This window comes from Aedes albopictus, chromosome 1 (genome assembly GCF_035046485.1).
Source record: "Aedes albopictus strain Foshan chromosome 1, AalbF5, whole genome shotgun sequence".
In the NCBI taxonomy this organism is placed as follows: Eukaryota; Metazoa; Arthropoda; class Insecta; order Diptera; family Culicidae; genus Aedes; species Aedes albopictus.
Genome location: NC_085136.1, coordinates 243,461,244 through 243,487,725, shown reverse-complemented (window position 1 = coordinate 243,487,725; position 26,482 = coordinate 243,461,244). Strand labels below are relative to the sequence as shown.

General features: G+C 39.7%; 1 protein-coding gene across 1 annotated transcript; it reads left to right on the top strand.

Annotated features, from left to right (window-relative positions):
• The first annotated feature begins 2,771 nt into the window (after positions 1–2,771).
• Positions 2,772–25,319, top strand: LOC109412286 (adipocyte plasma membrane-associated protein Hemomucin). Its single transcript, XM_062846526.1, has 5 exons — positions 2,772–2,950; positions 3,031–3,244; positions 16,831–17,036; positions 17,108–18,184; positions 24,079–25,319. Exons 2-5 carry the CDS (start codon positions 3,129–3,131, stop codon positions 24,522–24,524), a joined length of 1,845 nt encoding a protein of 614 aa, XP_062702510.1. The 5' UTR covers positions 2,772–2,950; positions 3,031–3,128; the 3' UTR covers positions 24,525–25,319.
• The last annotated feature ends 1,163 nt before the right edge of the window (positions 25,320–26,482 follow it).

Sequence of the window (26,482 nt, the reverse complement as noted above, 5' to 3'; positions counted from 1 at the left end):
TTGTGATTTTTCGCATCACATTTGAAAAGGGTCCTATCCGAGCTCCTATCAATGAAACTTAAATCTAGGGGCAAGACAGGAATCACAAGAGAAAATCCAGTCCCCTGGCATCAATGAATTTTATCGTTGCCAACATCTAACTGCCTTATACTCATATTCTTGTAAATTAAAACGAGAGTGGTTTTGTTTAATGTTGTGAGCCACAACGAAATGCACCTTCACATTGCTGAATTTGCTGGGTTGCTTTATTCATCTAATCGGGTTCTCCTCTTCTCGTACATTAATATTAATGCGAGTTTTGAAGAGTTTTGTGATCATTAGAGGTGGAAAAAAAAATATTCCAAAAATTGATCAACAAACCCGAGAACAAACCAAAATTAACGTTAAACAAAAAGTTGTTAATGTTTTTGCATCTGACAGTGGGCGCAATTTACAAGCGCCCAGGACATCCTGTCTACCATAATTCAAATGCATTGATATAGGCCGTGTCGGGGGCCTGGTGCAAGATTTTGGAGATTAGGCTTGGTGGTGATAATGAATTCTCGCGTTACATTTGAAAAGGGCCTATCCTTAAAATGTAAACAATTTGATTTTGACACCATTCCATAGTATCCCTCAACAGTAACTTACTGTGCAAACATCACCCGCACCTTATCAGAATAAACCCTATCTTCAAAACGGCCAATCACTGTTTTTTTTCCCGATTATTCATAAACCCGTGTCCAAATGGGCCAGTAACGGTAAAATTTTGTTTACATTGGTAGGCCTTCTCGTTTAAAGGGCCGACAACCGAAAATTTTCCAAACGGCTCCCGGCCCAAGCGCCGAGAGAGTGAATTTTCTCTCTCAAAATGGGCCGAATATTGATTCGATGCCAACAACAGACTCAATCGGGTAGCCAGCTCATGCTAAGAAAATTTTAGAAAGACTCACAATAAGGCCTACACCGGGTGAAACTTTCTAAATAAGCTTGACATGTTTATTTTTAATCTATCTTTCTTATCATATAAAAATGCAGTGGCATACGTGGGACCGCGCATAACTTGCGAAAGGAAGGTCAGATTTTGGTCGTCTTAGTTTTGTTCTGTTAGTTTTCACCCAAGGAAGGTTTATGAGGCATAAAACATGGAAAAAATGATAGTTTTTGAAAATCGATCTTCCATACCGGTGACCGGGGATTTGCTCTTGACTAGAAACATGAAACGTCAAAAAATGCAGTAGGCAAGACAAAGTTTGCCGGGTACAGCTAGTTTTTCATACTTTTTTGATAACCTCTAATACAATCTTGATTATTGATGCACAGATACATTCAATCTTGTGTCATTAGAATGGAAAGCATGTTGAAAAATTCTCAAACTGTGAAATACGAATAGTAAATCTGATGGAAAATGTTTGCATTGATTTTTCTCAATGTTTACGTTCTAGGGATAGGCCCTTTTTAAATGTAACGCGAGAATTAATAAAATCGTCTCGCATGAACTAATAGAGTTAATAAACTATAGAGGACGAATGTCGCTGCTGTTCCCTTGGCTGTTCCCTTCAGGGGTAGAAGATGCTACCCTTTACGCCTACCCAAACATGCCCACCTGCGCGCTATCTACTGTTGGTTCTAATTTGTAAACATCTTTTGTTTAATGGTTTTATAAACATCAACAGTAGCACAAACATCAGTGTTTTTTTTCTCGATTTTGATGCTTATGATCAGTGTTTTCGGTAATTATCGACATTTCTTGAGTCATAGCGTTAAATTATCCTCACATTGAAGAGAAATAATCGATCAGGGAGTTTTCAATTTTCAGCTGATTTTCGCACTTCAAACAAAACAACAACAAAAACAAACGAGAGTAGAGGCTAATATTTCATAATGGTGAAAACAGAATACTGATTTTTTCGGAATGAAATTTTTCAATCTTTTATGCTGAATATAACATTCTTTATGTTTGAATCACATACTGACTTACTTTTAGCATGATAAAACGGTATTCAATTCAGTTTTGCAATCGAAAATTGAACTTTTCTTGTTTGGCAATTACGTCTTTTTACTGGTTCTAAAACATGATAGAGGGTAGGCGCAATTTGTTCCCAGTTGACAGTCAGCTTCTACCCCTGGTTCCCTTTGTTCTCGCTCGCAAACATGTCGGGTATCTATCTGTCAAACTGCATACTTTTTCGCTTTGACACTTATGGCCCGGCCTATCTTCGCCAGCAAGAGATGTTTCAGCAGCGACGCCAGCGACATTCTTCCTCTATAGTTTATTACCTCTATTCATGAACTTGTCCAAGGTGTCGTCACACGCCAACTAACGGCAAAATGTTAAACGGTAACTGCGGGCCTTGTTGACAAAAATCACTGCTCGCATCTTGCATCCAGCAAGATCCGGTGAACATCCAGTGAACTTTCGGTCACTGGATGTTCATGATTGTGTCATTAAATGAATTTTAATGTAAACAATTCGGACCTTCTTTTTAAATACCTTGCGTGTAACCAGCGCTGAACATTGTTCCCGATGAACTTGTCCAAGGTGTCGTCACATGCCAACTAACGGCAAAATGTTAAACGGTAACTGCGGGCCTTGTTGACAAAAATCACTGCTCGCATCTTGCATCCAGCAAGATCCGGTGAACATCCAGTGAACTTTCGGTCACTGGATGTTCATGATTGTGTCATTAAATGAATTTTAATGTAAACAATTCGGACCTTCTTTTTAAATACCTTGCGTGTAACCAGCGCTGAACATTGTTCCCGATGAAACCCGAACTTTGACAGTGCGTTCGTCGCGGCCCAGTCGCTGAGTGTGCGAAGACGATCGCGGTTCGTCTTTTTTCCGTTCTCAAATCTCGCGAGGTCGCCTGCTCGCAGTTGTGCCGTGTCATCAATCAAAGAAGATTTTTTATTATTCCGAGTGGTTCGTCTGGAGGTCATTATTGATAATTATTGCCAACAAAGACTGGTAAGTACCTAGGCAATTTGAACGTGAAGTACTGGTGAGCGTAGCAAAGGTCATCCAACATCGTGAAAAACATTTTCCAGACCGTGCCGGCAACAGCGCAGCAGTGTAAATACGTAACACCCACCTCTCACCACTTAGTCGAACGAGGGGGTGGAAAGCGCCCGGGAAAACAAACGGGATGGGTCTCCTGTACAAAATCCGCATCCGGCTGATCAACTTTGTCGTGTTCTTCTTCCTGGTGGTCCTACTGCCGGGACTTCCACCGAAGACCACTTTTCCCTTTGAAGGGTTCAGGTAAGTCGCCCCCCCCAACATTATTGGTAAAAGTTCCACCGTGGAAGGTGCTAATCCATCAGTAGTCCGTCACTGCGGCTCTAAATGATGATGATGATGATGGTGGCTTTCACCACTGACTGTCGCGTCTTGCTAAGTGGTTGGTGAGTGCTTCGGTGTGCTTCTTGTCTGTTTCATTCATTCATCCATAGTTCCACCTTCACCTTGTCCTTGGTTTGTTGTTGCTTTTCTTTTTGAAAGATTCGTGTGTGATTGATGATGATCGTCATCGTCAGTGACCAGACATTGCACTAATGGAAAAAAAGATTGTAGTTTTTGATTGATTTATAGTTTGGGCTGTGTTTGTGTATTTCGCAATTTAGAAACCATTGCTTACCAGAGTTTGTTATCTCTAATTATTGCTGTTGCTGCTAATTATCACAATTTGCAGTCGTTATCAGCTATTTTTGGGGCGCAGGTGCAATGGATCTATGTAGAATTAATCGAGGAGGTACATATTGCACATTCACTTATTGCTGGACTAAGGAATCAATCTCCATCATTACAAAAAATAACAAGAAGAAATAATAAGAACGTTTAACTTGGAGTTCTCAGGGAATTTCTACAGGATTTTCCGGAAATCCCTTCATGGCATGCCCACGAATACTACGAAATTTTTTAGAGCATTTGTAGTAGAATCCCTCCTGAATTTACCTGGGAATTTCTCCATAATTTGGATGGAAAAAAAAACTACATAAATTATCAGAAAACTCCATCCAGAATTTCCACTAAATTTATTTCAGGAGTTAATCAAAAAGTTCTGCAACAATAATGCATGGTTCTTCCAGGATTTCCTTGCAATTTTTCTAGGTTTTCCCCGAAAGTTCCTAAAGAAGTTCTTCGGTTTTATTTCCAAGAGTTCCACGAAAAAATCCGGGCATCCCTCAAGGAGTTCCTCGGGAATTCCTCCAGAAGGTCTTCGGAAGTTCTTCCAGGAGTTCCTCGACAATTCTTCCAGGAGTTTCTCTAGAATTTCTCCAGAAGTATCTGAAAATTCTTCCGAAAGATACTCGGGAATTCCTCCAGGAGATCAATGAAACATCCTCCAGGATTTTATCGGGAATTACTCCAGGAGATCCTCGGGAATTCTTCTAGAAGTTTCGTGGGAATTCCTCCAGGAGTTCCTCGAGAATTTCTCCAGGAGACTCTCGGGAATTCCTCCAAGAGAAAATCGGGAATTATTCCAAGATTTCTTCAAAAATTTCTGCAGCAGATTTTTGGGAATTCCTCCAGAAAATATACGAAACATCCTCCAGGACTTCATCGAGAATTCCTCCAGGAGATCCTTGGAGATCCTTCACGAAATCCGCGAGAATTCCTCCAGGAGTTCCGCGTGAATTCTTCTTGGAGTTCCTCGGGAATTTCGCTAGAGGTTCCTCGGAAATTCCTCCAGAAGATCATCGAAAAATCCTCCAGTAGCTTCTCAACAATTTATCCAGGAGATCCTCCAGGAAATTTGCGAGAATTCCTCCAGGAGTTTCTCCAAGAGTTCGTCAGGAATTTCTTCAAGAGATCCTCAAGAATTCTACAAAAGATCCTCAGGAATTCCCCCAAGAGTTTTTCGGGCATTCCTGCGGAAGTTCATAGGGAACCCCTCCAGAAATTCATCAAAGAGTTTCTCTGGAATTCCTCCACCAGTTCCTCGGGAATTCTTCCAGGAATTATGTGTTTCTTGAGAAATCACAAGAATTACAAGAAATCCTTGGGAGTTCCTAGAGGTTTTTTTTTTTCAGCAGTTATAGAGTATTCATAGGAACATCCACATGAATTTCTGTATAATTCCTGCAAAATTTCCCGAGAATCTCCTGGAAGAATTCCCCAGAAAAATCTCAAAGAAATTCCCGGGATAGATTCCCAGGAACTCCTTTAGAAATTATCGAGGTATACCCACCCAACAATCTTCTGGTGTAGTTTTCGAGGAATTCCTGGAAGAGTTTCTTTCCGAGGAACTCGTGCAGAAATTCCCGAGGATCTCCTGGATGAATTCTTGAGGATCTCGTGGATGAGTTCTCGGGAAACTCCTTGATGAATTTACGAGAACCCTTGGAGGGTTTACCAAGAAATTCTTGGAAGAATTCTTAAGGAACTCCTAGAGGAATTCAAAAAAAAAAACTACTGAAGGAAATCCCGAGGATCTCCTGAAAAATTTCTCGGTAAACTACTGGAGGAATTTTCAAGGAAACCCCAGAAGAATTCCCGAGGAGCTTCTAAAGAATTTCTCGAGAAACTCTTGGAGGAGTTCCCGAGAAACTCCTGGAGCAATTCCTGAAGAATTTCATTAGAAATTTCTGACGAACTTCAGGAGAAATTTCCAAGGAACTGCTGAAAAAATTCTGAACAATCCGTGGATGAATTTCCTAGAAACTGTTGAAGATATCTTTTGAAGAGATTTCCGAGGAATTTCTGGAGAAATTTCAGAAGAACTTCTGGAAGAAATCTCGAGGATTTCCTGGTGAAATTTCGAGGAATACATGTAGGAATTTTCATAGGAACTCCTTGTGGAATTCCAGAGGATCTCCTAGAAGAGTTTTCAAGGAATTCCTGAAATACTTGTCGAGGAACCCCTGAAGAAATACTCGGCAAACTCTTGGATATATACCAGAGGACCTTCTGGAAGAATTTCCGAGGAACTCCTGGAGGATTTCCCGAGGAACTCCTGGAGGAACCCCTAAAGGAATTTCCGAGGAACTCTTAGGGGAAGGAGGAGTTTCCGAGGAGCTCCTGTAGGAATTCCTGAGGAACTCGTGGAATGACCCGTGACACGGTTAGCATAAAATACATTTCAAACTGCGTGTTCTTGTATATTGAGCGAAGACGCCTTACCACAAGCTTTATATTCCCAAAATTTCAACAAGGTTCGATTCAAATCCTCATTGGTTACAGATGGTAGACGTTAAGTTGGCGTTTGTTGCTACTTTTGTACATCGATACGATCATAATCCAACCGAGTCGAGTTTTTACCACCTTTGGGCAGTCGTCGCTAATCTGTTATAATCTTTCCAAGGGTAGATCATAAAACAGCGAAAAACAGGCTTCAGTATAAGCTGGCTCGTGAGGCACGTAGAATGATGGGTCAACCAATGATTTTTTTTTTTTTATTCCTTGTTGGGTATATAAGTCACTGCGACCAGCTTTTAGATCTATTGTGACAAATACCCCAGTTTTATTTGGCTATGTCAAGTTGACGTATCGCCATTGGTAGTAGCAATAATCGAACCTTGACTGTTAGCGTGATCCCAACACGGTGCTACAGTTCGAATGAAATGTACCACCGCATTGGGGTTTGTTCTCCAGACATCAAAGGGTTCTATCAGCCCCTTGTCGAAGAACCTAATTCTTTTAGCTGCAATTGCCGGGCAACGGCACTTTCAAATGCTCCGAGTCTTCTGTATCTATGCCGCAAAAGCGACACCTATCATCTTGAAGCTTTCCAATCAGCTTCAGATGATACCGGCTCGGACAATGACCTGTTAATAGGCCAGTAAAAGAACTGAAATCTTTTTTAGAAAGTTCTAAGATTTTGCGAGTGTTTGAAACGTTCGGCTTTATGAAACGTTTCGACTGCCTCGCAGAAGTGGTGTTTTCCCAGTTGGATTTTATTTTCTCATGTTCCCATGTTTTAAACTCCATTCTGAGAGAACAACCAGACACACCACAAAATGGTTCTGGTCCTATGAATTGATGAGACGATCCAAGTCTTGCTAACATATCGGCTTGTTCGTTTCCTTCAATTCCACAGTGCCCTGGAACCCAAAATAGCTTTACCTGATTGCGACAAGCTAATTGTTGAAGTGATTGAATACACTCCCAAACATGTTTTGAAGTGCATGTTGCTGATTTCAAAGCATTGAGAGCTGCTTGGCTATCAGACATCATGCAAATGGTTGAATGTCTGTAGTTTCTGCGTAAGCAAATATTACTGCATTCTAAAATCGCCTGAATTTCTGCCTGAAAAACTGTAGGCCATTTGCCCATAGGAATTGATATGTTAATCCCGGGGCCAGTCACTCCTGCGCCTACTTGATCGTTCAATTTCGAACCATCAGTATAAAATACGATTGATCCTGGGTGTAGTTCTGGGCCACCATTTGTCCATAGATTTCGCCCTGGATTAATCACTTCAAAAGAGCGATCAAAATTGTATCTTTTGCTCATCCAATCACTATTATTAACGATTAGAGAGTCGATACTGATTGTTTTAAGAATACTGAGATGCCCTCTCAGTCCACCATCAAAGAGTTGTGTAGTTCTTTTGAGCTTCAATACACTCTTTGCAGCTTCTAATTGTACAAATTGATGCAGTGGAAGGAGGTGAAGTAAAGTGTCAAGCGCTTTAGACGGTGTACTTCGCATTGCACCAGTAATTAAAAGAGTAGCTAATCTTTGAAGTTTTTCAAGCTTTTTTTGTGCTAATCTTTCATTTGTTTTGGGCCACCAGACCAGTGACGCATAGGTAACTCTGGGTCTCACAATTGCCGAGTAAATCCAGTGGATCATTTTCGGTTTCAATCCCCATTTTTTACCAAAAGTTTTTTTACTGATCCATAGAGCACTTGTAGCTTTACCAACTACCTGCTCAAGATGTAAATTCCAATTAAGTTTGCTGTCTAGATATACTCCAAGATACTTGACTGTATTTGAAAGTTCCAAAAAGGTTCCTTTCAATTTCAAATTAGTAATTGATAATTTTCTCCGTCGTGTAAACGGTACGATCGTGGTTTTAGAAGGATTTATGCTCAATCCTTCCTTATCGCACCACGAGGAGACTAAATTTAAAGCAGTCTGCATTCTGTTAGTGATAACGTTGTCATATTTACCACGAACTAATATGACTATGTCATCAGCGAAGCCAATTATTTCGAAGCCCTGTGCTTCAAGTTTTTTGAGGAGATCATCGACTATCAAAGACCACAATAGAGGTGATAGCACGCCTCCTTGTGGGCACCCTTTAACAGCCCTAACAGTAATAAATGAGCTGCACAGGTTAGATGATATCTCTCTTTTTGATAACATTTCTCCGATCCAATCAATAATGCATCTGTCAAAACCACGTCTTGACATAGCATTCCTCATTGAATCGTAAGATGTGTTATCGAACGCTCCTTCAATATCAAGGAACGCAGCAAGTGAAATCTCCTTTGCCTCAAAGGATCTTTCTAATTTTGTAACCAACTTATGAAGTGCAGTTACTGATGATTTGCCCTCTTGATATGCAAATTGATTTTGGCTCAATGGGCTTTTTGCTAAATATGACATTTGATATACTCGTCTAGTAGTTTTTCCATTATTTTCAACATAATGGACGATAAACTAATAGGTCTGAAGGATTTCGGTGATAATTTATCCTTCTTATTTGCTTTGGGAATAAAAGTGACCCGCACTTCTCGCCAAGCTGTAGGAATGTAGCCTAATGATAAGCTAGATTGGAACATTTTAGTTAAAACAGATGTTACAATTTCTTTTCCCTTCTGCAGTAGTACTGGAAAAATTCCATCCCTACCAGGCGCTTTGAAGGGTTCAAAAGAATCAATCGCCCATTTGACTTTTTGTTCTGTAAAAATTTCATTGGCCAAAATACATTCATCACTCCTGATGCTTTCTATCCCAGTTGAATCATCATTATTTTGAGTATATCTCCTGGTTTCATTACCAACAGTATGTGATGCAAATGTATTTTGGTCTTCAGTTGAAACAAGAATAGAACACGGGAAATGTGTGCTTATCATGGTTTCTAAAATTTCGTCTGCACTCTTAGTTAAAGAACCATCTTCTTTCCTAAGAGTTCCTAAACCTATTGAATGATCTTTGGCGAGGACTTTTTGCAGTCTAGCAGCAATTGGAGTACTTTCAATGTTTTCACACGTGTGCCTCCAATTTATCCTCTTTGACCTTCTTATTTCTTTGTTATAAAGAGTGAGGGATTCTCTGTATTGATCCCACTGTTGCGTTCTTTTAGCCCGGTTGAAAAGTTTCCGGGTTTTCCTTCGAAGTTTTTTTAATTTAGCGTTCCACCAAGGAACATCTCTATTTGAAGAGCGTTCTTTGGCAGTGCAACTGTCATGAAATGCTTGTTTGATCAAGCTAGAAAGTGTCGAAGCGCTTTCTTCAAGTTCATGACGAAAATTTGGATGGTTATTCAATATACCCATAGGGTAATTCGCCAATTGTTGAACACCACCCAAATGTTGAACAGTTTTTGAAAATGTTATTATAAATTTAACTTAAGTAGTTTTCCATCAACGTAAACGTATGATCTAGATGCGTATACATGTGTGTCATGATATTGCTTTAATAAAGTTACAAAATTATACATATTTTACGTCAAAAATGTCGATTGAAAATTTTGTACCGTCAATGACACGAAAACTGCACAATTCTTAAGATTAATTTTAAGAAATTGCTGTTACGAAATAAGCTTTGCTGGCAAATCGACCACAAATATCAAAGTCACACCATAGTTACAATAACTGGAAGGATGTCCTTAACAGTTTAACATTGTTTAAAATCACATTTTCATTGTAATTTCATTTGAAAAAAATATTTTTCTTATCACACTATCATTATGCAGCTAAGATCCAATTGTTGAACACTAGCATAACCTACGATGTTAGCATGACTGCCAGATATTTTTTTTCACTTCACCTTTTTCAGGAGCGATCCACGGGGTTTCAAAGTATTTCAGGGTCGTTCCAGGGGTATTCTAGGGAGTTGACTGGGTCCCATGGGTTTCCAGGGGATTTCGAAGGCGTTCTTTTCCAATTCTTTTCTTCTGTCATTTTCGCTTCTAGTCAAATCTTTTGGTTCTGATTAAAATGATTTTCAGTCCACTAGAGCTCTCTTCAAATGGGAAGCGATTCCTTGGGAACGTCCATAAATTACGTTACGCTTTAAGGGGGGGATGAGGTGACAGGAATTCAGCAAAGTGTGACGACCCGTTCAAAAAATCAGAGGTCCCATACAAAAAGTGTGACATAGGAGGAGGGGGATTAAAATGGACAATTATTGCGTGACGTATTTCATGAAAGCTGAATTATGAATGAATTGTCACTCAAATGACTAACTGGGCGCAAAACACGAAAAACCCGGAAAAAATTCCGCCAGAGTGAAAAAATATCGGATGTCGGGTCAATGTCGGATCAAATTTTATCAAATGTTGGACCACTGTTGGACCCACATCGGATAACTGTTGAGTCTATGTTGGGTTTGGTGCCCAAAATAAAAACAGATGAATGATTGGTTTATGTCGGGTTATACGTCATCAATTACGAACAAAGCTTCAACCGTTCAACAATTAGCGAGAACCGTCCAACATTAGGATGAGCAAGCTTAAGGAAGCGTTCAACATTTGGGTTACAGACTTCCCATACAAATGTTCTATTTTCTTTTAGAAAATGGAATTTAAGGGAATACAAATCCAATGGGCAGTATAAGGAATAAGTAGATCTAGACGTTCACTCGATATTTTTCAACTAAAGTGGAATTATGCACGGAAAAACAAACGAAAACAAAAATGCCAGTACTAACCGTTCAACAATTAGCGAATTACCCTACCGTTTAGCAATTTTGATGTGTAAAGCTCCCAGTTTGTTTTCCTGGGATTTCTTGTGATTTTTATGAGTTGATTACCAGCCTCATATTCAAACAATATTTGCTTGTGATCAGACAAAGAAATTTCGTCTGACACATGCCAATTACTGATTCTTTCTGAAAGTGTGAGACTACACAACGTTAAATCGAGAACTTCTTGCCTAATTGCGTTTGTAAAAGTAGGTTTATCGCCTCTGTTACATATGTCGATTTCATTTTTTGAGATGAAATCTAAGAGGTGTTCGCCTCTAGTATTGATGTTTGTGCTTGCCCATATTGTGTGATGAGCATTTGCATCGCATCCAATAACGAAAGCTTTATTGTGCTTTCTGCAGTATGAGACAAAAGCTGCTACTTCTGGAGGAGGTATATCATCCATATCTCCCGGAAAATATGCCGAAGCAATACAAATTTCCGTTTTTCCATGGATCGTAGGTACCTCCACCATGATTGCAGCTATGTCACGAGTTATAAATTGTGTAATAGGAATTGAATTTACTCTTCCATTTACGAGAATCACAGCTCGCGGTGGATACTGCCCTTTACTATATATTAACTTAGAAAAATTTGTAGTTATTCCGCATATCCTACCATTATTTGTCCATGGCTCCTGGATAAGTGCTATATCCAGTTTGCTCTCAGAAAATGTTTTGCAAAGTACAGCTGTTGCTCCTTTTGCGTGATGCACATTTTCTTGAATGAACCTTATACTATTTTTATTTTGCATTTTGATCCTAGCTAGGACCCAAAATTTGTTGATTTCTTTCCGTTTATTGCATCAACAGAATTTGTAGTATGGCCAAGCTTAATAGGGTTTTATCGTTCTCTTTCGCTCTACATAATCCTGGGATTCTTACGTAGTGATCTATGATCATTACAATATCGCCAGTATTCTTGTAGGTTCATAGAGTCACTGTAGCCCTACGTATGCTTTGGTCTTCTACTACTTATCAACACTGAAAGAAAATAAACAAAACACAAAACAACACAAACAAAACAGAGAAAAGAGAAAAAAAAAACAATACAAAAAAAAATAAAAAAAATAAAGTTCAAAAACACACGAAACGGATAGTTTAAAAATATATGGTTTAAAATTAATAAATAGGTATAAATAAAAATGTATAAAGCACACACACAGAATTAAAAAAAAAAATAAATAAATAACAATATATTTTTTATTGTAGTAGGAGCATTTATCCCCAGTCTCCCCCACCGTAATTAATATCCATTATCTTGGCGGTGTAGAAACGCCAGAAACGTTGTGATTGTTGTCATCTCACTTGCACATAATAATGATCACTCAACAGTTTGCAAACAAAATGAAGAGGATTTTACTGTACTCAAAATAATACCGTTTGCTATGAGTTTGTGTTCCGGTGATTTGTTGAACACATAAGAAGCCACAAGGGCAGTAGATTGTGGATGTCTGTTTTATTTGTCTCACACGCGAATGCGAATAAAACAAGTAAACACCACATAAATATTCAGCACGTTGCACCGTTTTTTTCGTTCCTTCTATGCTGATGAGGAACATAACTTGCATGCAAGACAATCTCCATGCGAAAATTGATCTCACATTCTCACTCACTGAGATCTTTTATTGTTTCTCCCTAGTTCACAGACTATCACTGGGAGTTAAAAACTAATAAAATAATTAATTTTCACAGCTATTCACCGCACTACATGCAAAAATGCAATTCTTGGCGCTTGATAATTCAATGCACCAACCACTCGAGAATTATAATAGCCACCTTCGCTTCACTGCGATTTTTATAACTTCTTCGAGACGATATAAACCGCACTTTTGCAACAAGCAGCAGTGTTGCCAGAACCAACCAATGATAGTCTGGTTGGAATCGGCCACGGTGAACGTTTATTGATTTCGACCGTCGGCAATAGGGTTTTTATCTGCATTCCCGTTTTGAGTTCATTCTTGCACCACACCAAAAGCCTTTCATGCCTTTCTATGGCCAGTTTGGTTTCAATGACTAGTTCATAAATTAGGTTTAAGCTCATGTAAAGATATATTGTAAAAAACTACAATTCCCTCGATTTATATTTCCATCTAGTCCACGTCTATTTTGGGCATAACAAGAATTTAATTCCCGTCATACCTTCTTATGATACAATGGTTGGTCAAAATATTTCGGTTAATATTTTTGCTGAGTTGATAATAATTACACCTACCAAATCATAAAACGTCATCACAATGCATGTACTGTTACAACGATGAAATGTTTCTCTGTAGTTGTGAAATACGATGTTTTGTATGCAGAGAATCCACGCACACATTTGCCTGCATCTTCCTTGAGTTGAAACAACTTGTAGTTTACAAATTACCGACTAGAAAACAATTTGTTTCAATAAATGAGCAGCTTTTGCACCCTGGCCAAGATCACAGGGTTTGACGGTATTAAAGTGAAGGATGTTGATTGTAATTCTTGTAATGAAAATATCACCTTTAACACTTTAATGCGCCTCCAACGGTTCATTGCGAACCGGCTGCTACAGATGGAGTATGGCTGATTTATCAGAAATGCTCGATAAACAGGAGGGACCTGCTGGGGCCTAGTAGTTTCTATACCCAGAAAACAGTTCCGGTCGATTGAGTCTGGGAAGGTTTCGAGAGTCGTTGTGAATCATAATGCAAATTTTTGTGTTTTGTGACGAGTCTCGGAATCTTTTTTTAGTCAGCAGACTTTGAACTGTTTCTTGGGCTTCCCACTATTCGGTTATTTTTTACAAATACAAATTTAATTCAAATATGAAATAATTAGTAGTATCTCGCGTATTCAATTTGCTAATACATAGTTCTTAACATTTGATGTACTTTCGTGATTCAATTTTCTCTATAATTTTCAATATCAATTTAAAATAACTAAGAAACTAATAGTGGGCAGTGCAGCATTTAACAGTGCTTGCTTATAGATTCGAAGCTAACGTGTGATCAAGACGAAATCGACAAAAACTGACTACTTCGACTTTGACTAACGTAGACTATTTATGACTAATTAGATATGTTTACATTTTTCGACTGAGTGTATGAAAGGTTTTCTTTAATATGGACTTATTTGGACCGGTGCTGATAGTGATAATAAAATAGAAGATAATAAAAACAGTAGTAAAATGATTTAAAGGATGAACAAAAATGGACATAACGAACACATCGACCATCGTAACAGATCATAGGCACACCAAAGATTACTGAATTATAAGGCACAACATAAATTTGAACAATAACATTCTTCAAACCTTGAAATACGAAAAAAAAAACAAATACAAAATCGACCATATGACAAAACCGAAACTTTCACACCTTCTACCGTAACCTTCTGAGTCAGTACGCAACAGCACAGTAAAACTGCTCAGCACTAAAATGTGTAAGCCCTACTCATAAGTGCATAATTTCCAGATCACACAAAAATGTGTTACAGTTACACATTCTCGAAAAACAGCTCTGACACTCGCCTAGATGCGAAATGTCGATTTTTTTTTGTTTTCCAAGGTCACTAGTAAACCTAGCTAGATTGCTGTACAAAAATTTTTGCGAATTAAACGATTTTGCGGACACAGGAGCTGATTTTGTGAATGTGCAAGGGTTACACATTTTTGGTGTAGTCTGGAAATTATGCACTTTTGTGCTGAGCGGCGTTAGCGTGAGTGTCTTACTGGACGACATGCTCCGTGCACGGCTGGTGAACTGCTTCTGAAGGATTACGTTCTCTATCCTATCCAAAGGCCTAGTGAACTGTCCTCTCTAAAATAAAAGCTCTCATTTTTGAGTAGCGCCCATGCCGCACAGGGACTGTGTTGGAAACACACATTTTTTTAAATTGCTCGTACGCTCACATTTTTGCAAAATATCAATATTTTTCGGTATTTGAAGGTGGTTTATAAACCCAGTGAGGTTGCCATGTCGAAATTATTGCAAAATACATGCTCATGTGAGGGTACGAGCAATTTTAAAAAAATGTGTGTTTCCAACACAGTCATGTGCGGCATGGATGTTTACTAAAAATGTGCAGGCCGAACACATTTTTGAGCGTAGCCGTTTTTGCGTGTCGTTGTCCGCGCAAACGCGAGACGATTGTGCACACAGTGATGGTAGAGGTTTCTACGTCCGTCGGCATGCCGCTAGGAACCTTTCAAAAAAAAAAAAAAAAAAAAATTTGATGTATGCTGACGATATGAAACTTTTTATGGAAATCACAAACGAAAAAGACATGGACACGTATCTTAGGGAAATATGTATTTTCGATCAATGGTGTAATAAAAGTCTACTGCAGTTAAACGTCAAAAAATGTAATTTGATTACGTTCAGTAGGAAACATAGCACACCGCCTATAACTGTATCTCTAGGAAATCAAGTAGTTGTAAGATGTGACAGAATTAGAGATTTAGGAGTTATTCTTGATTCCAAGTTAGCATTCACTGATCATTATAATGCCATAATCAATATAGCAAACAATATGCTGGGTTTTATAAAGCGTTTCGGATACAATTTCAAGGACCCTTATACGATTAAAACATTGTATATAGCTTATGTCAGATCGGTTCTAGAATACTGTAGTATAGTTTGGTCTCCCTATATGATAACACATGAAGAACGAATTGAATCAATACAAAAGCAGTTTCTCTTATATGCTTTATGCAATCTGGGCTGGACCACATTTCCGTTGCCTTCATATAAGGCTCGATGCTTACTTATAGATATCCAGACCTTGAAGGAACGCCGAGAATTTGCTATGGTCTCATTCATACGCGCCAACTTGTGACGTAGTTGGGGGGGCAAGGCCTCTCGAAATCAATCAAATGCGGAAAATATCGACGCAGTTTATCTAATTTAGGCATATACACGTAAAAACTAGGGCATTGAGCTGAAAAAATTGCATTTTGTCCAATTTTGGAGAGCTTCGCCCCCCCAACTACGTCACAAGTTGGCGCCTATGGTCTCATTTGTAAATGATATTGTATCGCAACGCATTGACTCGGCAAATCTACTATCGTGTATAAATTTGTATGCTCCAACTAGACAATTGAGAAATAGAAATCTATTTTTTTTTTTTTTTTTTTTTATCTGTATTAACGAGATTTTTAGCCCTAGGCTAGTTCATCTCGGGACCCACGCTTTACTTCCCTTCCGAAGGAAAAACTCACATTTTGCGAGTTTGTCGGGAGTGGGATTCGATCCCAGGTCCTCGGCGTGATAGTCAAGTATTCTAACCATCACACCAGGTCCGCTCCAGAAATCTATTTGCTTAGAACAATCATCGAAGAGATTATGCCAAATTTAGTCCTTTGAATCGAATGAGAAGTCTCTTTACAACCAGCACTGTGTATCAATTGATTTGACCGTATCACGAACAAATTTAAGGAAACATTTCAACTCTTTAAGATACAATAGGATATAGATACAGCCTTAAGTATATATATAGTCTACGTTATGATTGACGAAATAAATAAATAAAAAAAAAAAGAAAATAAACTCGTCCCATATCACCCTAAAATTGATAAAACTCATGACAAAAACAATTTCATATGTCGAAAACATCACAATAGCATACACCAAAAAGCAAAACGTGAGAAAATTTGGCGAAATTTTGAAATTTCAGAATTAAAATTGCTAAATGGATCTTTTTTTCTGTCATACACAATATTTAAGCAATTTTCCCATTATTATCAGAAATAACTTTATTCCTCAAAAACCAAATACGTATTTATCAACACAGATTACTAAAACAATGTACAATGGATGTAGTACATACATTGAAAGATTTTTTTTTAATTTTTAAATATACGATAATAAAAATTAAAAAAAAGTTCCTTTTTCAACGTGTTGTGCATCATAGGTACAACAGTGCGACTACTAAAGGGTTAAGCTCTTCCAAACGTTAAAGCTCATTTCTCATTGTCGGCAGTAAATTTACAGTTGAACTTTACACTTGACCTTTTTTCCACAGCATACCGCCGCTAAAGGAGCTAAAGGGTGGCCTGGAACCGAACAACCACCTGGACAACGCCGAGCGGTTGTTCGAGGGTAAACTGTACGGCCCGGAGGCCATTCTGGTGCGGGGTAAGGAAATATTTACCACCGTCCACGGTGGCGAGGTGGTCCGCATCATTGGTCAGCACATCACGCACGTGGCCAAATTCGGCAAACCATGTGGTGAGTTTCTTTGGCGGGTTAGGATTTGATGGAGAATTGTTGCAGAATTGACCGTTGTTTGTTCATTGTAGAATCAACCGCCGAAGAGGACGTCTGCGGTCGTCCGTTGGGATTGGCATTCGATACGCAAGGGAACAACCTGATTGTGGCCGATGCGTACTACGGCATCTGGTTGGTGGATCTTACTAACGGCGATAAGTTCCAGCTGGTTTCCAGGGATACGGTTCTGGAGGGCAAGGGAGTCAACCGGAAGCCTCGGCTGTTCAATAGCGTAGCAGTGGCCAAGAATGGAGACATCTACTGGACTGAGTCGACGTCCGATTTCGAGCTGATGGACGGAGTTTTCAGTATTTTCGCTAATCCGTCTGGTCGATTGTTCCACTACGATAGGAAAACCCAGAAGAATACTGTCCTACTGGACCGTCTGTACTTCGCCAACGGATTGGCTCTGAGTCCAAATGAAGACTTTGTGGTCGTTGCGGAAACCATGTCCGGATTGCTCCACCGGTATTATCTGAAGGGACCCAAGGCCGGTACGGATGATACTTTTGTTGACGGATTGCCTGGACTGCCGGATAACCTGATTGCCAACGAGGACGGTTTGTGGGTGCCACTGGTTATGGCCGCCGATGAGGAGAATCCTTCGATCACCCGTCTGTTGTCCCGAGTTCCGTTGATCCGTAAATTCTGCTCTCGGATGATGTCCGTCGCTGAGATGCCATTCCGTATCCTGCACCAGGTGTGGCCAAGTGTCCACAGCCAGCGCCTTCTGCATGCAATTGGCCACTTTGAGACTATGAGATTCCTCGTGGCAGATCGTACCACTCTGGTGCGTTTGGACTGGAATGGAAACATCGTCGGATCGCTGCACGGGTTCGACCGGTCGGTACAGTCGGTATCGCACGTTGCCGAAATGGGCGATTACCTGATCATGGGATCACCATACAACAAGTACCTGGCCCGAGTTCCGATCCCGAAGGTGCCGAAAATGCGCGTTCAAAACGTGCGCTACGAATCGGCTACGGAGGGAAGCAAGAAGCCGGAGGCACCGACTACCACTACGGCCAAGCCTACCACTACCACTACGACAACGACGACTACTACGACTCCAAAGCCAACTACCACGACCACAACCACCAAAAAACCAGGTAGGTACCATTGGGATGGATAGTTGGGACTAGTTTCAACACGTATTGTTTTACTTCTGTTTCGTTTAGAGGAAGACTTTTACTACGGTGAACTGTAAGGTTGGGTCACGTGCAAGTATATGCGTTTGACTAACAGAATAGCGTGGATTTCACTAACTTGTTTGCTTTTGACAATCAATTTGCAAAACCCTTATCGTTATTAAAACGTATTACGTAAGAAACTCTAATCCATTTCGAAATATTTATAAAGTTGAATCGGCCAACCAAATATTTGAACCAGTAACAATGTATGGGTTGAATGAATTGCAATATAGAATTAAGTAGACTGCAGTACAGTGCCATTCTGCCGTGTGTAGCATAGTTGTCCCCAGTGTTGAAAATTTCATTTCGTCATCTCTAAATTCAATCACTTACAGCTCATTTTAGAAGCTGAGCCTGAGAATATGGTATATGAAAAACTTGTGCGGCTAGACCAGTTCTGCAAGAAAGTCACGGAAAAATCGCTATTTTTCGAATATTGAAGGTAAATGTCACGGACTACCTTTGAAAAATGCCAAATGATATTCACGGTGAATATCATTTGGCATTTTTCAAAGGTAGTCCGTGACATTTATCTTAAATATTCAAAAACTAGTGGGTTTCCCGTGACTTTCTTGCAGAACTGGTCTAGCCGCACAAGTTTTTCATATTACCATATTCTCAGGTTCAGCTTCTAAAATGAGCTGTAGGTGATTGAATTTAGAGATGACGAAATGAATTTTTCAGCACTGGTTGTCCCATATTAAAAGGGATTTTCATAGAACATGGGACAACTATGCTGCACACGGAAGCATTGCTCAGGTAGTTTTCAGTGGTTTTGTTCCATTCTAAACCGAGTTTTGCATTTCCAGAGAATTCTCAAATAATGGAATCCTTTTACTCAAATAATGGAATTCACCAGAAGGAATTTCTGAAGAATTTGGAAGAATTCCTAAAGAACTTTCTAAAGTAAACCCCTCAGAATACCCCTAAAAATTCTCAGAGGAATCTCTAAGTACTCCTTTAATGAAATCCATGAAGTTATCCAAGGATTTCTTGGAGCAAAAAAAAAAAAGAATCCAGGATATATTCCTGAAAGAATCGCAGGACGAAATTCTGAAGGAATTCCTGCAGGGGGTGTTTCTGAACAAATTCGTGGATAAACTTTCAATGGATTTCTTGAAAAAAAAAATTATGAATTTCTGGATGACTTCTTGGAGAATTTACTGGCTCACGTATGTATCCCTCTGAAAAAAGCTTAGATAATTTCAATACAAATCGCCGGGGGAATTACTTTAAATATCCTTGAAACAAACCAAAAAAATCTTCAGATGATCTTGGCGGCATACCTGGAGCAATTCTTGGGTGCATTTCTGGAAAAGATGATAATGGAATTATTTCAGAAATTTCTGCAGGATTCCTGATAAACTTTTGCAGAGATCCCAAAAGGAATTTCTGAAGAAATCACTAGAAGAATTCCAAGAGCAATCCCTGGAAAAAATCCCGGAGCAATCCCTGTAGGAATTCCTGGAGAAGTCCCTGTAATAATTCCAGGATGAGATCTTGCAGGAATGCCAAGAGAAATTCCTGGAGGAATGCCAAGAGGAATTCTTGGAAGAATCCCTGGAGGAAATCCTGGAGGCATCTTCAAAGCAATTCCTAGAGGAATTACTGGAGAAGTCCTGGACGAATGTCTGATAAATTCTTAGGGGAATTTCTGTAGGAATTTCTGGAGGAATCCCTGAAGCAACTCCGGGAGGAATCTCTAAAAGAATACCTGAGGGAATCCCTGGAGGAATTCTAGAATAAATTCCTAGAGAAAATCCTGGAGGAAGTTCTGGAGTAGTTGCCTGGAGAAATTTCTAGAGGAATGCCCGGAGGAATTCATAGAGGAATCCCTGCAAAAAATTCCTGGAAGGAATCCTTAGAGGAATCCCTGAAGGAGAAATTCCTGGATGAATTCTTGGAGAAATCCTTGGAGAAATTCCTAGAGAAAACCCTAGGGGTATTCCGGGAGGAATTCATTCAAAACCACTGGAGCAATATTAGAAGGAATCCTTGAAGGGATTTCTGTAGGAATTCATGAATGAAGTCCTGAAGGAGTCCCTGGAGCTCATCTCTAGAGGAATTTCTTGTTAATCTCTGGAGGAATTGCTGGAAGAATTTCTTCATAAATTCTCGGAGAAATCCTCTGAGGAATTCTTGGAGGAATCCCTGCACGAATCCCTAGGGAAATCTCTGGATGAAATCCTGGATAATTCCCTGAGCAACTTCTGGAGGAATCTCTGCAGGAGGAATTCCTCAAGGAATCCCAGAAGAAGTTTCTGAAAAAAAATCTCAGGAGGAAGTACTGAAGGAATCGCAGAAGGAATTCTTGAAACAATACTGAAGATTTTAAAATAGTTCAAGGAGGAGCTCTTGGAGGAATTCCTGTAGCAGTTCCTGAAGGAATTCCTGGAGGAACTTCTGAAGAAACCGCCAGAAAAAATCCCGGAAGCAATCCCAACAGGAATTTAAAAGGAAATTCCTATACAATTCATGAGCAATTCCTGGAGAAATGCTTAAAGGAATACTAAAAAATTCCTGGAGCAATCCTTGAAGGATTTTTTAAAACAATCTCTGAAGTTGATCCTGAAAGAATCGCAGAAGGATTTCGCTGGTGAATTCCTGAGGGAATCCCTCGAGCAATCCCATGAGAAATTTCTTAGGAAATCCCAGGAGAGCTTGCTAAACAAATTCCTGGAGCAGTTTATGTAGGACTTTCTGACAAAAAAAATGTAGAGGATCTATGTCTGCAGTAATTTCTGGACGAATTATTGAAGGAATCCTTAGATGCACTTTTAACGGATTTTTTACGAAATTGTGAAGGAATTCCTAGACTATTTTTTGCATAATCTCTGAAAAAAAAATCTGCACAAATACTTTCAATCATTCCAGATGCAAATATTGGATCAATCTCTAGAGGACTTCGTGAAGGAATATATGAAGAAATTTCTGAAAAAATACTTGCATAAACACCTTAAAGGATCTCTGGGCGAAATTTCTTTGGAAATCTCTGGCGAAATTCCTTTGGAAATCCCAGGAGGAATTTCTGAAGGAATCTTTGAAAAAAGCACAGGAACAATCACTGGAGTAACCTTTAAGGATATCCAAGGAGAAACTCCCGGAGAATGTCTGGTGAAATCGCTAGAATAGTTTTTGAAGGAATCTCTGGGGTAATCCATGATGGAATCACTGAAGGATGATGCTATGGATAAATTTCTAGAGGAATTTTTCGATGCATCCTTGCAGAAGTATCTGTAAACATCCTTCATCGTGGAAGGAATTCCTGAAGCACTTCTTGGAACAACCCCTAAAACAATCACTATCGAAATCCCATAAGACGTCCATGGAGGAATTCATTTAAGAGATATTCCTAGAGAAGTCCCTGGAGAAGCTCCTATGAAGGTGTCCTTGGGAGCTATTACGCTCTATAGCAGCATATATAGGTTGCCCTTTAGGCTACGCCCATGTAGAAAGTATCCCAGGAGGAAGTCCCACTGGAACTTCTAGTGTAATTCCCAAAAGATTTCCCAGTCAAACCCGTACATGAATTCCCAGAGGAACTCCTAAAGGAATTAGCAGTGGATCTTCCAGAAAAAATCCCAGAACAGTGAACTGTTCTGCATTTCTGAAGATTAAACACCAGAATCTTTCAGCGAAGCTTCGGAATAATTCCTAGTAAAACTCCCAGAGAAATTGCCAGTGGTATGTTAAGCATGAACTCTTTCTGACTTCTATAAGATGAAACATTAGACAGCATCCCTGGTCCTGAAGGATTTCACACTTCTTGATGCAACTTCCAGTGAAACTGCTGAATAAATTCTCAGTGGAGCTCTTAGAGGTATTTTCTTTAGTGAATCTCCTTAACCCTTTGAAGCCGGAATTTTTCCGAGCGTTATTATGGAGTTTTTTTTCTACGTTTTTGTGCAGTTTTGGTGGTCAATAGCACACAAACGGTGTCGGTAGAATATTATGCAGAATATTTTTTTCTGGGTGTTCTAGGCCATCCAAACTAATCTTGAGTTTAGATCCTAAAGTCTATGAGTGTAATGGTAACTTCTTTCCTTCAACAAAGCTGCGATTTGTAATCTATCATGTCCAGTACGTCTTCTGGAAGGTTAATAGACAATATCAGATCAGTCGGGATACCCTAGGTCTCTCAAACTGTTCTTGATCGTTAAGTTACGGGTGTAACGGTAACTTCTTTCATTATACAAAGCTGCGTAAGCTAGTAATCTATCATGTCTAATAAGTCTTCTGAAAGGTTAATAGACGATATCAGATCAGTCGGGATATCCTAGGTCATCCAAACTGTTCTTGAGTTTAGATCCTAAAGTCTACGGGGATGTAACGGTAACACGATTTGTAATCTATCATGTCCAGGAAGTCTTCTGAAAGTTACAGTGGTTGTTTTATCAACAAAGCTTCATAACAGAAAGGAAGCCCATAATATCCCAAAAATATACAACAACGCTTATTGCTCCTCTTTGGTATGTACAGTGGATTATGTAACACTACTTAACGCAGTGGCAAAAGCATTATCACAAGTGTAGACCTGAATCTATGGTCTCCGGAGTAGTGTTGTTGATCTGGAACATCTCAAAACTATCTTGAAATGACTCATGATATGCCAAGGGACTACAGATTACAGTTTAAAGTTCATTGGGAGAATCACTACAGTTACTATCGAGAGCTAAACTTCAGAATAGTTTGGACGACCCTCAATGTATCAAAGGTTCATAATAATATATAGTCACCGCGATTGATTATGAAACGTTACTCAGTATGTCAGATATAGCTGATGTTACGAGTGTAGACCTGAAGTCCTAAACTCGAAGATAGTTTGGCTGACCTAGAACATTTCCATAGTGTCATTTGAGATTTCAAGAGCTTCACGGATCTCAGCAGATAATGGTATGCTATTATTTATGGTGAAAACACAAAGTTTATCTTGTAGATTTGAAGGACATCATTATAGAACAGTTTGGACGATCCGGAATGTCCCAAAGGCTTATACTGCCGTGAATCGCATATCAGTCCCATCTTTGCTGGATTTCCTATGCAAATGGGACTGATATGCGATTCACGGCAGTATATAAAAAGTAGATTTCAGATTGATCCATTAACCACGGAAAAATATGCAACGTTACTCAGTATAGCAGATATGGCTGTTGTCACGAGTGTAGACCTGAAGTCCTGAACTCAAAGGTAGTTTGGCTGACCTCGAATATCCAAATAGTGTCTCTAAATGACATTTGAGATTTCAAGAGCTTCGCGAATCCCAGCAGATTATACAATACTGTTATTTATGGCGAAAACACATAAAGTTGTTCTTGTAGATTTGAAGGACTTCATTATAGAACAGTTTGGATGACCCTGAATGTCCCAAAGGTTTGTAATAAGCTAGTAGAATTCAGATTGCTTCAGTAACTGCGGTTGATTAAACAACGTTACTCAGTATAACAGATATGGCTACAGTTACGAGTGTAGACCTAAAGTCCTGAACTCTAAGGTAGTTTGGTTGACCTGTAATATCCCTATAGTAGCCTATACTGCCGTGAATCGCATATCAGTCCCATCTTTGCTGGATTTCCTATGCAAATGGGACTGATATGCGATTCACGGCAGTATAGTGCTTATAAATGACATTGTAGATGTCAAGAGCTTCACGGATCAAACTTGTATTCGGTATCAGTTCTCGAAATTCTCAGATCATTCTCTTGTCCTTATCATCTTTGTGAACTAATCCAGTGAGAAATTGTCAATTTGATTCTTATTACAGCGTATTACCCATTTTTAGAGTTTTCTTACTAATTCATTACTTTCCCATCCAGTGACCACTACAACCACCACTACCACAACCCCTAAACCAACCACCACTACAACCACCCAGAAACCAACCACGGCGAAGCCGGTGACCACTACTCCCAAGCCAAGCACAACAACGGAGAAGCCTGCTCCGAAACCAACCACCACCACCACCACAACCCCTGCTCCGCCCAAGAAGCAGGAAGCTCCTAAACCGGCTACCGAAAAGCCAGCTCCCGCCGTGGAGAAGCCAACTCCCGTGACGGAGAAACCAGCTGCCACCACGGATGCTCCCGCCAAAAAGAAGGAAAAGAAGAAGGAGAAGGCCACGCCAACCACCACGCCGGCTCCCGCTCCGGAGCGGGCCGCGGAACCGGCTCCCATCCACGAGAAGATCCCCAACGACACCCCGAAGCCAAAGCAGGAGAAACTGAAGGTGATCAAGAAGGGCGGCGAGCAAGGTGAGCTCTAAAGTCGGCCCGGGGGGCGAACAAGGAATGCCTCAGCCCTCTATGAGCAGTGAGTAGGAACACTAACAAATTCGAGAGATGGGTGAGTTTCCGAAAGAAAACGCACAATCATTCTTTTGCGTCCATTGGTTTCCAAAGCTTATTTTGATTTCGGTTGGGGCGTTAAAGGCATTTGCAATCGAAGAGAGAACGCGCGCGGCAGCTAATCCTCTCTGTTACTCCACACAACATTCTACTTCACATTCGATCGTCGTGGTCATTGCGTGTACTCTGTGGTGCAATGTGCGATGATAGGTCTCTCTGACCCTTCTAGTTTTGTTTTTCTATCAGCTTAAGTCCTATTAATTTATTAATTAAAATCATTTGTTGCGTACTCAATGCGACCCTAAAAGTGGTTCTTCCCTTTTTATTACTCTATTGGTATGACCCCGATTCAAAATCATTCAATTCGCAATTAGGTGTTAGGAACGAGTTTAGGCCATTGGAAATATTATCATAGGTGAAAGTGCTATTGCAAATCGTGAACTAGTATGACTACATTAGAAATTCGGTTAGAAATTAAGCTCCAAAGTGAATCGTTCTTTCCATCCAATGCCTTCTTGATGTTTCCATGTTTTTTTTTCGCACTAGTAGTAATAAAGGCAAGGGAACGGCGCGTTTCCGGCGCGGAAAATTACGAGCGGCACACTAAGGAACTCCTACTTTAACTGATAAATCTGCCCTAGGACTATAAGAACCTTATAGTGATCGAGATAGTAAACTAATTATTGAAACAAAGGGAAAGATTTGGAAAAAGATCAGTAAGCGTTTGAATCAATCCGAAATCCATTTCAGATAAGTATTACCAGCCATTGATAAAACAAACAAAACATAAATCTCAGGAGCAAACGGGACTGGGTACGTTTGGTATAAAAGACGTTTGAAACTCGGAAGGATTCCTAGATTAATTATTACAAGAATCTTAGGATTCTCTGAAGGAGTCTCGGGAGAAATCTTAAAAAAAATGCTGAGCGAAATTCCTACAGAAAATTCCGAAGGTAGAATCAACGAAACAAAGAACTCGTGGGAGAAATCTATGAAGGAATACCCAAATGAATATCGGAAGGAATATCTGAAAGAATTCCGGAAGGAATCTATGAAGGAATTCAGAGAGATATTCCTAAAGGAATTCCTGCAGAATTTCCTGAAGGAATCCTTGAACAAATTTGGGAGTGTTCCCTGAAAGAATCCCAAAAAGAATCCTTTTGAATATCCTAGAAGGATCCCTGGAGAGATCTTCAATAAAAACCTGGATGAACCCCTGAAGGAATCCCAGGAAAAGGCCAGAGCGAATCACTCAAGGTGGATCCCATAAAAAAATAATGTAAGTATCCCGGAAGAAATATCCCTGAGAACATCAGAAATCTCTAAAGGAAAGAATCCCTAAATGAAGATTGGGAGGAATCCCTATAAGAAACAACGTAAATATAAAGAATGATAAATAATGATTTTAGGGAGATATCATTGGAAGAATTCTGTAAGGCATTCCTTATAGAAGCCCGGAAGGAAATCCATGGAGTTAATCCTGGAAGAATCCAGAAGGAACCCCTGATGGATGATCCGTGGAAGAATCCCCGGAGGAATCAATAAAGGAACCCCAGGAGAGATGCCAGCAGAAATCTCGAGAGGAATCCCAGTGAATCTAGAAGAAATCCCGAGAGGAATCCCTGAGAGGATCCTTGATGGAATAACTAAAAGAAACCTATCCAGATTGTGGTATAAATTTCTAAAGGAAAACCGAGAACAATCAATGAAGGAATCACAGAAGATTTTTTTTGAGGTATCCCTAACAGGATCAAGGAGGAATCTTTACAGGATCCCTATATAAATTTTGGGAGGAATACCCCAAAGAATGCCAGAAAAATCTCGGGAGGAATCAATGAAGAAATTTCAGAATTCTGAGAACAAATCCTGGAAGAAT

Excerpts from the sequence above, each read along its gene's own strand:
- LOC109412286 (XM_062846526.1), top strand. The coding sequence starts at position 3,129 with ATGGGTCTCCTGTACAAAATCCGCATCCGGCTGATCAACTTTGTCGTG. Across the intron at positions 17,037-17,107 it reads CAAATTCGGCAAACCATGTG|AATCAACCGCCGAAGAGGAC; the intron begins GTGAGTTTCTTT and ends TGTTCATTGTAG. Across the intron at positions 18,185-24,078 it reads CACAACCACCAAAAAACCAG|TGACCACTACAACCACCACT; the intron begins GTAGGTACCATT and ends TTTCCCATCCAG.